This window comes from Ptychodera flava, chromosome 2 (assembly GCF_041260155.1).
Source record: "Ptychodera flava strain L36383 chromosome 2, AS_Pfla_20210202, whole genome shotgun sequence".
NCBI classification, from domain to species: domain Eukaryota; kingdom Metazoa; phylum Hemichordata; class Enteropneusta; family Ptychoderidae; genus Ptychodera; species Ptychodera flava.
The window spans coordinates 47,226,085-47,240,050 of NC_091929.1; the positions used below are offsets into that span (position 1 = coordinate 47,226,085).

At 36.9% G+C, this 13,966-nt stretch overlaps 1 protein-coding gene across 1 annotated transcript; it reads left to right on the top strand.

The window, feature by feature from the left end:
- The first annotated feature begins 7,952 nt into the window (after positions 1-7,952).
- LOC139150625 (tripartite motif-containing protein 2-like) lies at positions 7,953-10,007 on the top strand. Its single transcript, XM_070723064.1, has one exon. The coding sequence runs from the start codon at positions 7,953-7,955 to the stop codon at positions 10,005-10,007; it is 2,055 nt and encodes a 684-aa protein (XP_070579165.1).
- The last annotated feature ends 3,959 nt before the right edge of the window (positions 10,008-13,966 follow it).

Consider the following 13,966-nt stretch of genomic DNA (forward strand, 5'->3'; position numbering starts at 1 on the left):
AGTTGTCATGATTTCTACTTATCCAACTCCTCTATTGTGCATAACTGTCCCCTATTATGACTTTTTCAATAACAATTTGGGAGATCCTTTATTTGATATCATTCTCCCATTGGCGATACATTAGGTATAGGTCGGTGTCATATGTTCATGTCGCCGTATGTATATTTTTTATTTTTTGAGGACATTGACAGAATACAAACTATTCAGAATTGTGCAAAATGTCATTAATAACAATTGGAAGTTTCAGGTCGAACAACTTTTGAATAACAATTTAGGATCAGATAACCTATGAGTTATTTGTAGTGTCCTCATAGCCTAGAATGTATAGTGAATCAACATTTAGATGAAATTCCAAAATCAACTTTCTTGCACAACCATGGACTTGAAACCACTCTAGTCTAATCATTAACATTAATACTAATAATGAAGTGTACATAAATGCACAGATTTACTTAGTTTTGTATTGGAAAAAAAATATTCATAGTTTTGTCATAGACTGCTATGCATACCGGAGTGAATCGACATTTCAGTGAAATTCCAAAATTAAATTTCTTGCACAACCATGGACTTGAAACCACTCTAGTCTAATCATGAACATTTATGCCAATAATCGAGTGTACATAAAAAGACAGATTTGCTAAGTTTTGTATTTTAAAACAATTTTTCTTACTTTTGTCAGATTTGCCAAGTTTTGTATTTTAAAACAATTTTTCTTACTTTTGTCATAGACTACAATGTATGATGGATGAACTTTTTATGCGAAATTCCAAAAACAAAGTTCTTGTACACAGATGCACGTGTTACCACCCACTTCTAATCAAGTACAATTATGTCAATTATTCAGGTCCATATATGCAGAAAAAGTGCATATTATTAATTGTGAAAGAATTTTTTACAGTTTTGTCATAGACTCCCATGTATAGTGAATCAACATTATCGATGAAATCTAAAAATTACATTGTTTGTACACGCATGCTCTTTTTACCTGCCACTTCAAGCAAAGTACATTTACATGAATTATCACACACATATGATTTGAAATTTTTTGGACAAAGCGTTATATCAGCCACATTTTGTCTTCCTTTTGGGAGGGGGATTTCAAAAGTATAGCAAGTCAGAGGGGGGTCTTGAACACATTGCGGGTTTGTTGGGGGGTATTGAGTAACAGGGGAGGGTCATTTATTTTCATGCACGGATAAGGGGGAGGGTCACTAATTTTTGTGCATGAACTGTTGAAAGGTCACTATTTTTGACGCAGCGGTGTTTCGAAAAACACCGGCCCACCCCCCCTGTAATTCGTGTACAGTCCCTTATTTGGAGCAGCAAAGTCCAATCAGAACATAAACACGTTTGTGTGTTTGTCCTGGGCCTGCACAATATATCTGGAAGGGTTGTGTTGCCACAGCACTAAATAGAGGCCCGAGTTCCTATGTGCGGAGAAGACGGTGATTATTTGCAAACTTGTGTTCGAAATCAAGCTACTTGGCAGCTTTTCCTTACTAACCTTCGTGAGACTAGTTCTAACTTACCCGTTGAAACAAAAGTCATATGGCCATGCCAGCCGGCTGCTTGCACCTCGCATCAGGTCTCTTCAGGAAACTGAATATCGAATTCGACTCAGATTCAACCGTTTTCCAATTCATTTCAGATTCAACCAAATTGACCATAGCTATTCATTTATTTTCAGTTATTTTAAATCTGAACCTGAATCTGATTTAAGCCCTTATAAAAGTTACTCCTGTATAAAAGACGAGTCCGTGACTGTGCGAAAAAATATGATAATCATTCGCAATATACTTCCATACTTCCGTCAAAGGATATCTTTAATAATATCTAAATAAGTCACTTGCAGTCGCTTTTTCTGAGTGAGGCCAGTATCAGACTGGTGTACCCCAGGGGTCACTACTTGGTCAAATGTTGTTCAGTATTTATGTAAATGATTTACCGTGTTTGTTTAGATTCCCACTGTCTCTTGTATGCTGACGATGCCAAAATCGTCAGACCAGTTCAGATTGTTTCGACTGAACACGATTGGAACTAATTCGGGATAATTGGATGGTGAAGTAAGGTCGTTTTAACCTGCAAATGTAAGCTCATCTACTTTTCTTTTTAAGTTACACACTTGTTTTGTGCGTTATTTGTAATATTGCAACATTCAGCTATATGTCACCCAACAGTTTAAAGGAATTTGAAAATATGAATATCAAATTATCCCAAATTAGTTCCAATCGTATACTGAAATAAGATGCTAATACAGTCACCTTTTGATGCCGATCGTGGAAACTTGATTTAAATTTTAAAAAATGTTTATTGATTTGTTTTACCAACAAGATGGTTTTTAATTGATTTTGACTATTGTGTTTGCTATAGAATTTTCATAAATACATTTTTAAATTTCAAACAAGGAATATGGATGTGATGCGAATTTTATTCGTTTTTAATCCATAAATATGTGTAAGGGAAAATGCAGATCACTGGTGCGCAAATACATAATTTAAAGATATTTTAAAGGACAACTCGACTTTGTAGTTTTTGTGTCGTGAAAGTAAACAAGCATCTTTGAAAATGAGAAATTACATAGCTTCGTCAACTTTTTTGTTTACACATTATATAAAATTCCCTCGGAATCACAATCTTTTCACTTATATTCACCTCTGATCATATCAATAACCAAATACGACATTTTTTCTATAGTTTTTTACTTTAAACATTGATACTGAGGATGGAGGTCTACGTAGACTGTATTAAGGTAGAATACACCTCAGGGACAGACGTTCAGATTCAATCTTTTTACAATACACTTTTGGTCTATCGCTTGAGGGGGGCTCATTTTCATGCTCATGGAGCAACTAAAAAAAACTACAACGCCATCAGAGCCGAGATCAGTGTACATAATTCGTCTCAGAGCATTCATCAATAATACCATAATGAGCGCCATTCTTGAGTGGGCGACAATTGTGATCTTGCCCTTGCTATCGTGCATTATTATGCCGTATCGGTGAATATAACTAATGTATCCCGGTACGCTATACAGGAATATTAAAGTTTTACTAGAAGAGCAAACATGAAGTGATTATTTTCTGTTCGACTGTAATATTTCATTAATTCAATTCTAGGAATCCTTATCATTCAAGGCAAGTAAATCACAAGGTTCAAGACCATATAGTTTCAACAAACAAACAAACAAAACAACAACAACAACAACAACAAAACACTGACACTAACAAGCTTACTTACGTGTCCAAAATGTGTGTGCAGATTGAACACACTGGTGTTCGCGTATAAGTGAATCGTTCGATGCATCAAACATTGTTAGCGTATGCATGGTAATTTATGTTATAAGACGTTTATTCGAGATTAGGGTAACTTTTTTGGCATCGTCTAACAGGAGAAATAATGCAGACTACTAGGAACATATTTTACATGACCTTTGATGAATTACATAAATTTACACAAGTGTGCATTTACCCCAGAAACAGCTCCTGAGCTCATTTCTATAAAGATTGTACATGTAGACCTTAAAATAGTAAATATTAGCCAGTCTTCTCCCTCCAGCAGCTCCTGAAACCGTTTTTAGGGGGGCAGCTATCAAGATATGGAAATAACGTATGTGGCATTTTGAAGATTAAAAGGAGTTTGTGTTTCTTCTAAGATTGGTTTTCATAAATAATAAATTTAGCTGTGCAGCTATGTTATCACAATTACAGCCACACGCTACACGTACGTCTCTGTTATTGCCATTTACATTATAACAATCAAAACCCTTATCGTAGGATAGACTGTATACGAAAGCCCGTACCTTGGAAGAAAATCGATTTTGCCTGCTCTTTATCGGTATGTCTTGTAAAATATTGCTGGTCACCTCTTCAAAAAAGCTCGAGATAATTAAGAACTCGACACGGAGAATTCAAGAGAAACCGTCATTCTGTTGAACCACTGTATTGTGAACTCGAATGACAAAGAAAACATGTTCGGATAGACAGGGAAATTGACAGGGGAGACTGAGACAGGGAAGTTAAAAAATCACTGGGTCAAATCTGTATTCGCCCACAGAAAAAAATACTTTAGATGAGATCCTTCAATGACACAGTTGAGCAATAACGGGACTGTATATATTCCTAAAAGATGTTTTTCAATACACCGTATTCATTACCTACATACACAACTTTTGTGTGTGAGGGTGGCAGAGCATCACACAGTATCAACCTCAGTTAACCTACCCATATGATTAGGGTCCCTCTTTCAACATGATGAGGGCGACGATAACGGTATTTTACAATGAGTATCGATTTCTATGTTAAGGGAGCCGTCATTATTTATGGCCTGGGGATCGGAGGAATCTGAGGGGGGTCACTCAAAAAATCGAAAGCTACAAGGGGGGGTTGCTCAAAAGTGGACAACAAGAAAGGGGGCTACTCAATTTTGTTGATATGTACTGAAGCATTTAGTGGAGTTAAGTTACGAATTAATACAACAACTAGAAAGCATTTGCAAGCAAAAGCGAAGTTCCAGAGACCAGAGCAGCGGAAGAAACAAGAGAATGTGTGACAAAGATAGGTGCAGAATGAAAGAGTGCTTTGGATTTTAATATTCAAGCACGTACCTATAGTTAAGGGTTGATAGCAGTAAACACCATAATACAACTAAACGCCAGGCAGTCCGGGGAATTACAGTACACAGATTACAAATGCCTACATGTACTGTAAAAACGCAACAGATACATACGGGGGCGACAACGCAGGGAAATGTATATCAGACGACATTCTCGCGAGCCAGAGCAATAATTTTCGCTCCGCTGACCTACGCAAAAATCAATCGTTTGACGGGTAGCGCTGAGTTGTTGCCGTAAAGAGGCGCGTGGTTTACGACGATGATCAGACGAGAGGAAACATCGGACCTCGGCCATTGAAATTGAAAACCGAGGCCACATGCATTTTCATTTGATCAAAAGCACAGACTAAAACAATTTTCATTGCTATGTCGCTGTTTTCACAAGATACTGACCGTTTGATCTTGGAAAGTTGAGTTGCTTTTACGTGCAGCCAACGCATGCCGGTGCGGTGACAGACAGTTTGATGAACAGATGAATGCCTAGCATGACAGGGCTGTGTTACCGGCGTTAAACGGCCTCGCAGACTGATATAGGAAAAACTGTTGGTGGCTTCTTTTTTCATATTGTTTATTAATGATTTACCTTTAGCTGTCAACAACACTATTGAAATGTATGCCGATGATTCTACAATCATGGCAAAAGGGAAGAACCTGGCAGAAATTGAAAAAACACTCAATGATGATCTTGAATCAGTAAGACATTGGTGTATGCAAAATAAAATGGTTATAAATACAAATAAAACAAAGACCATGCTTATGACCACACATCAGAGATTGTCACGTCTACCAAGAAATGTTCTTCATTGTAAACTTGGTCAGAATATTTTAGAGTCTGTAAATGAAGAAAGACTTCTGGGTATAGTAATAGATCAACACTTGAACTGGAAGTCAAATACTGATTCAATTTAAAGGTCAATTCACGTATAGCTCTACTTAGGCGTATAATACGGTATTTACCATTAAGTACTAGACGAACATATTATAATGCATATATACTTCCCCATTTGGACGATTGTTGTAGTGCATGGGGAACTAGTGCAAATATAAACAAGTTATTCAAATTACAGAAACGCGCTGTGCGTGTTATGATGGGCACTAAAATTAAAGTATAATTATCCGACCAATGGACTTTTTAGATCATTACATATTATGCCTTTAGCTGATAGAATTTTATACAAAAATATGTGTTTAGTTTTCAAATCCTTGAAAGGTATAGCCCCATTGTATATGACGGAAATGTTCCGATATGTCAGTCACTGTCATAGCCGTGTGACCAGAGCTAGCTCCCAAAATAAGCTTGATATCCCTAGAGCCAAATTGAATGTTTTTAAAAACACATGGTCAGTACAGGGAGCTATGGAATGGAATAAGTTGAAAACAGAAGTCAAATCTTCTGAGACACTTGTCTCTTTTAAAAGAAATTATTTAAAATAATATTGGGCAGGATTTTTATTTTTTCTTGCTTTTCCTGTTAAATGTGGCAGTTGTTATATGTGGTTTTTGTATTTTCACTCTTGAAAATTGTTTTTGTGGTTTTGTATATATTTGTTGTAATGTCGAGGGCCCTGGGGGAGATAAACTCTCTTTAGAGTTTACCAGGCTACCCTCATTAAATAAAGCCAAATAAAAAATAAAATAAAAAAATAAAATAAATACGGCGGGCAGTTTCTCCGCCAAAACAGCCGATTTTGAATCCAAACTTTGCATTGATCTTCGTTTTCGAGCACACCCACTTCGCCTAGGTACACGATGTGCCCAGCTGCGCTTGTAAACTTACGGAAAGCCTACTTTTCTCTCTCTATGCGAGCGAAGCGATCGTACCGCCGCCATTGTTATCTCATTAGCATTCTGGCGAAACAGTATAGTGCCACGCACGGCGAGTATTTAGAGAAAAATAAAATCAAAAAGCAACAAAAAACAAAGCGTAAGAAAGCTAGAATTATTAATAGCTGAACGCAATATGATAGTTGAGCAATGCAAAATAAAAACTAAATAAATAAACACACAAGAAATGCCCGTAAAACCCGTCCGAGCTGAGCGATGACGTCATAAGTGTGTCGCAATGCTTTCTGGGTAATTAGGGTAAAATTTGTGTATAGCATGTTCTATGATAGTAATACCGGAAATAGAGAAAGAAAGAAAGAAAGAAAGAAAGAAAGAAAGAAAGAAAGAAAGAAAGAAAGAAAGAAAGAAAGAAGGAAAGTGAGCAAACGCTAACAGTTCCAGAGCTGGTCTCTGGAACTAATAATAGTAAAGATATGTATATTCATACCCGGTATTTGTGTAAACACACACACACATAATTAATATATATATATATATATATATATATATATATATATATACATATATATATATATATATATATATATATATATATATATCATAATACTGGTGGTTTCAAGTAGAAACTAAAATCTCATTACACTATGTGTTTCACGTTATTGTGATCTTCAGACGAGAATGATCAGCTATTCGACATGGCAAGCCTTATGTTAGAGGCTAGTACTGAGTATATTTTTCAGTGTTTTCTGATTAAAGATTGATATACTTGCCTGATCATTAATGAAAAATGTCTGCTTTCTATATTCTACATTGTATAGGTTACCGATAGGGGAAAATGTGTAAAGCAAGCTAATTCTAATTCTATGAAGTTTAAAACCAGTGGAATGCCTTGGCAACAAACCCATCTTTTATTGCAGGAAAATAATAATAAATAATAAATGTGAATAAATGTATATCTGTCGCTATTTTTTCGTTTTCAAAAAATGTAATTGAAATCAGTGAACTGGAATATAAGTTTTGGAATACTGTCTCAGATTTCTGTTCCTTTGAGCTTTTTATACGAAAACAAATCTGAAAAAAATACTCCCCAAGTGCCACCAAGTAACACCATTTTAATCTCTATTTTTCAAAAGCTCTAATGGCAGGAGGGGGGACACCCCCCTCCTGACCTCCCCCCGCGACCTCAAATCAGGGTCTGTACAGGGCCTGTCGCTGCAGCAATCCATTTTACTTTATAGATATTTAACTTCCCAATTTTTTTTTGGGGGGGTCACTCAAAATTTCTGTAGCAGAGAGGGGGGTTACTCAAACACGTCATTGTTGGCAGGGGGGTAACTCAAAATTTTGGAGTTTCGAAAGCAATTCCTCCGACCCCCCCCCCCCGGCCGTAAATAATGACGGCTCCCTAAGTATTGAGTGCGCCCTTTGGCGAGACTTCGACACAACGAACTTCCCTATCACATGTTATCTAACATATTGTTATAGAGTCTGCCATATAGGCCTAGCATGCAATCACAAAGTTAAGTGGTCTACTGAGGACACTGAACTCAACAAACATGGCTACAGGAGAGACACAGTTCCTCGAAAAAATCGATGAAAATTTTATGGTCTGTGGTATCTGTTCAGAGCGATTTAAAAACGCCAAAAATCTACCGTGTCTGCACAGCTTCTGTGAAGAATGTTTGAGTCAACTGGTGAAGAAAACAAGGAAACTTGAGTGTCCAATATGTCGCCGTTCACACCTAGTACCAGATGAGGGCGTTTCCGGTATTCCTACCAACTTTTTCGTCAACGAATTGGTCGAGGAGTTCAGGAAACGAGAAGGTTGCTCATATCAGACAAGATGCGAGGGTTGTGAAGAGCAACAAAGTGTGAAACACTGTATCGAGTGTGACATTAATCTTTGCACTGTTTGTGCAAAGTCACACAGTCGAGTACGCATATCAAAGTCGCATCAGGTGTTGACCCTAAAAGAATACAAAAGCGCAAAGTCCACTGATCCCATTTCAGTGCAGGGTTCGACGTACTGTACCAGTCACGAAGATTTCTTTATTGAGTTTTACTGCTTTACCTGTGATGCACCAGTTTGTCTAAAGTGCACAGCACTCGACCACCGAAGTCACGACTATCGCTGTGTGAAAGACGCAGCTAAAGATTACTCCAAAGTGTTGAATGAGATGATTGACAAAGTGAAAGTGAAAGAAATTGAAATCAGAGATAGCAAGAACGGAATCGCATCCATGCAAGAATCGCTTGACAGAAGATCAAAGGCAGTCGAAAAGAAAATCACAACGCACATTGAAAAGGTACGTGAAGATTTACTTCGCATGGTGCAGACAAATGGTGACACAATTTTGACAGTCCTGAAAGATGAACACAGTACAAGGAAGACGGAATTAAACTCACAAATGAAACAACTCGATATCACTGAGAATGATCTCGGCAGTGCGAGAGAATACGCAGAAAAGCTGGTGCATTATGGGAACGCCGCCCAGGTAATGGCTGCAAGGAAGAGAGTGTCTGCACAAATGGGGGAACTTCTGAAAATCGAAACTCAAATCGAACCAGCTGTAACTGACAGCTTGGAGTTTCTACCATGCACTGACTTCTGTAAAGAGAGAAGTCTTGGAACACTGCAAAAAGAAGATATTCCTTCGTATAGAGTGTCGGCAACTCCGAAGTACGTCAGAGTTGGCGATGACATCACTGTCACCATCGCAACAGAAGGTGGACATAGACTGAGAGACACTGTAGATGACAGAAATATCCTCGTGACAATGAAGATACCAGATGACAAGAAGGTGAACGCGGAGGTCATAGACAATAAAGACGGCACATTGACATTAAAATCTAGAGCAAGGATGGAAGGTGATCATGAAATATCGGGGTTAATTTTCAATAAACCAATAACGGGGTCACCGGTAAGAGTTAAGGTGATCCTTAAAAAAGGGTTGATATGTAAATTTGGAGAGTCTGGTGGAGGTAATGGTCAGTTTAATTTCCCATGGGGAGTGACAGTCACGAGACAAGGGCATGCTTTAATTTGTGATCACAGTAATCACAGATTGCAATCTTTCACTTTTTGTGGGAAACACAAAAATACATTTCAATTCACTTATCAGCCTAATGCTGTTAGACCATTTAATACAGCAATATCAGTCAATGGTGAAGTATTCATCACAGATTTTGCAAATAAGCGGGTGATTGTCTGTGATGAGAATGGCAGACAAGATAGATGTTTTGGTAAAGGTAGATTGAAACACCCAATCGGTGTTGCCATTCATCCTCTGACTGGGAAGGTTTATGTTGTTGATTTGAAAGGTCATTGCATCCATGTTTACAACCAGGATTGTAGCTACATCAAATCATTTGGTAGTAATGGCAGTGGTTATGGTCAGTTCAAACGTCCTTTCTGTGTAGCCATTGATCATACTGGCAAGGTCTATGTATCAGATCGTGACAATCACCGAATCCAAGCAATTGATGATGATGGCAACTTCCTGTATACTTTTGGAACCAATGGAAGTGGTGATGGTCAGCTTAATTCTCCAATAGGAGTCACTGTGGATAACATGGCTTTGTGTATGTTTCTGATAATAACAGAATTGTAAAGTTTGAATCAGGTGGCAAATTTGTTTGTCGCATAGTGTTGATGATGGATTGAGCCATCCCCTCGGTGTCTGTGTTACTGATTGGTAAAGTCATAGTGGTTGATAAAGACAATAGCTGTGTTAATGTTTTTGCCCAATAACTTACCATTATGGTAGGAAAGATAGTGGATGAGCATCTCCTTGATTGCCTTCCTTGGCATCTAAATGTTTATTCCACTATTTCTGATCTAGAGGTGCAATTTTCATACAGGACACATCAGGATGGGTTGACATTGTGAAACATTGGGTGGTTCTGAGACAAGATCTAGTCATTTGTAGTTGTTGGCATACTTTTGTCAGTGAAATCATGTGCAAAGACAAGAAAGAGATTTTCTTCTTGTGAAGGACACAAAGTATTGTATATACCGTTTCGATATTTTTGTAACATGAGGTTATTGCTTCGCTTCAACAGGAAATAATTGTTGAAATTTCATGGAAAACTCTAAAGGGATAGTAAATGTCTTATTGCAGATTAGACTTCAAATAGAATGAACACTTGCAGAATTTTGGGAAAAAAATACAAAGCCATTGTAATGTTTCGATGATCACAGTTTAATTATGACTGATGTGACGATACATGTTCTAGTAATACAACACCCTTAATAACAATATCAATTTCTATGATCAAACATTATCAAAGTGTATTTCAATGTTCAGCTTTGACAAAATGACACTGAATTTCAAAATAGCAGTGCACATAGCAGCAATAACAGGAAACTTGGGTTTATACACCATTTTCTACTTTCACATAGTAGACTTGCATCATGTACTTTGAATACGAGCTTCATTAAATGCAAGTGACCATTTTACCTGTTTTCATTTTACATGCAAATCGTGTACGATAGAAGCGCTTCTACCGTCTATGTGCAAATGAATGTTCATGTGACTAGCGTGACTCCAGTTGAACATAGGAAATGAAATGAAGAATTTGTGAATGTCCTTTCCCATGTTACTTTATACGGTGTCTTTCTCAGTGCTAAATGTTACAATACTCTAGTGAAAGAATTACTAGTAACCAAACTGACACTTCAATTTCAGTCTGAATCTAATACTTTCACAACTGTAAAGCATGTTTCCATTGTAAATTCTACATTTATGAGTAACACGAAATGTCAACAACTATATTTGATTGGAGTATCTATTCATGAATAGGCCAATCTTATGTACAGTGAATTAAACCTACAATGTCTCCACGTTTCTGAATGACCCTTTTGGAGACGGTTCGTAGTGAATAATTAAACTTCATTTACAATCCCTTGAAATTTATATATTTACATTTATGCAATCCACTAGAGAGTTAGTTTACACTTAATTGCATACAGCAAAACGTACTTTACTCACCTCGAAATCAGTAACCTTCAAGCTGACTGAACAAATATAAATGAATTGGTATGTACCCGAGTTAACTAAATACATTTTGAACTTCATAAATCATCAGGAGATATTGTAACTTTTAATTGGTTTTAAATAGGCTTTGTGAATATGAGTTCATAGTGAATTTAGAATGTTATAAAAGTTGTATGACAAGGCTGAAGTATCGGATGCAATTGTAATCACTCTCTGCATTGAAACCAAGTCGAATATCAGCAATATTATCCCAGTGAGTATGGCTAATCCTATTGTGTGATAATGTTGTGGGCACAGTGAATGATGTGTAAAGTAGATGAATGTGAAGGTACAGTTCGGTGACTGTATTGTAATGAGCACGAGTTCTGATGTACTTGTACATTTTCTTATTAGTGTCAATGCCTTCCCTTTTGCAAGGAATGCCAAACATTTTTGAGTACACGACAGATTTAACTGTTTAGAAGTGTTGCTTACAAGTAAACTTGAGGAATCATAGCATCCAAGAGATCCCGTAATTATGCCTGAAAATCATATTTCGCCTACATTTTTGATTTGTATGACATAGAAATGTACAAATCAGATCATTTTAGCACCGTAATTTTCTCAAGACACAGTGATGCAAAAATACGCGTATGCTAGAGTACCATGAGCATCAACCTTTACGTCCAAATGTCAACTCAACGTGACTTGCATTGTCACTTTACTCCTTTTAATGATGTAATTTTCATACCAAAATTTTAATGCAACATTTTATCTTCTTTTATAAATTTTCTGTAATGTTTTTATAATTTTTGACCAAATGGACATCACATTTCATCATCTAATTTTCCATCAAAATGTTGGCAAAATTCTGAAAAAAATTTACCTAGGTATATTTTATAAAGGCAACAAAAATTTACTTCGATGCTCAAAGGGTTAAAATGTATGCAGTTGAAGTGTAATTACCGGTATTGCTTAAAGTGCATCTCAACATATGTTGAAAGAACACTAGGTATGATTTAGTGATTGTTTATGTTTAATTTTCAGTTATTGTTTGAACTTCATTTTGGGGTTTTTTTTAAACCATATAGTACAAGCACTGTAAAATAGCTTTTTTAAAAGCGAAGATGTGTCACAACTATAGGAAGATGTGGTGAATGGTGAATCCTACAGAACGTTTTACGGCTATAAAGCTATAAGCTTGTGGAAATAACTGAATGCAATCATTGTATCCCATAAAAAACACATTTTAAAGAGAGGCTTTCTTTACAAAGTTTGCAATTTCGTTTCAATAAATGAAAAAATCTGAATGCCCCTGTAACTGTTGTACTGTGTGTTGATAGTGACATTTCTGACAGTGGTTTTAAAAATAAACATTACTCACATGGGTGAAAGACATGATTGTTCTGAAACTCAGATGTAATTTCAAATGACTAAACTGTTAGTGTACCAACATACCGGTATACCAATTTTTCACTGAGAACTCTGTGTAACTTTCAAGAATGGCATAACGTCCAATTCAATTTACAGCGGTTCAATTTTTTAAATGTAATTTCGAGATATGGCTGTCTTACTCGTGACCCCATCTTTTCATGCTTAGCAATTTTTTTCCAGCAAGTCCATAACCTCAATATTGTACTCGTCTGGCGTAGATTTGTTTCATGTGAGTACAAAAAAACACAAGTCGACTGATTTATCTGAGCAAAAATCAGGGTTGAACTGTACAAATCATAGGCATTGTCACATATGCAGTCACATCAATTTCATTTGGGGTTGGAATCAGTGTATGGAGTTAAATCTACATCCTCAGGAAATTGAAATGCTTGTATTAAATTAATGATGAATGTGAGCATTACAGTACATCTTCCCTCACTACCAAGCAACTCTTGAAGAACTTAAATCTAGGCATCAAGACAAAATGGAGTTTAAAATTGTTTTTCTTTTGGCAAGAACATTGCCCCCAGGGCTATCATTCGCCCTGTGAAGCAGTGTTTTCATGCTCTGAAAAAGTTTGTGTGCGATGTGTGATAGCGAGTATGTGAGTGCGAGTGCTTCATGAACTCTACAGAATGTGGAGGGGTCGCAGTCAGAATAATTGTGACAAATTAGTCCGGTCATTCAACCACTGGGTGCCGTACGATGTGACTTCGAATCCCACGGAAACTCAACTGAATTTGGTATTATGACATCAAATCAATTCCAGCAATCGTTATCATTCAAGGCAAGTAAATCAGAGGTCCAAGAAATAGCAAACAACCCAAAAAACACTGACAATATCAATAGTGCAATCTCGAAACACTGTAGTTAAGTGGTGTTACAAAGGGTCCGGAATGGGTAAGCGTACTCTGCTAGCATGCTACACCCGTCAAGATTGAACTAAAGTGACAAAGTAATCGTCCGGTAATTTAGCTAGTTGCCAAATTATTGTTGTGAGTCAAAGCCAGTCAAAGCCTGGAATACTGTCTCCCGTCATCCCAGTACAAGATTTGTCATATTTTGATATAAGATCGCTATATCTACCTAACACTTCCTAAATGATCCGGCCAACCTACTTTGTGAAATTCCCTGTCTCAATAGCTTTAAGGCTAGAAAGA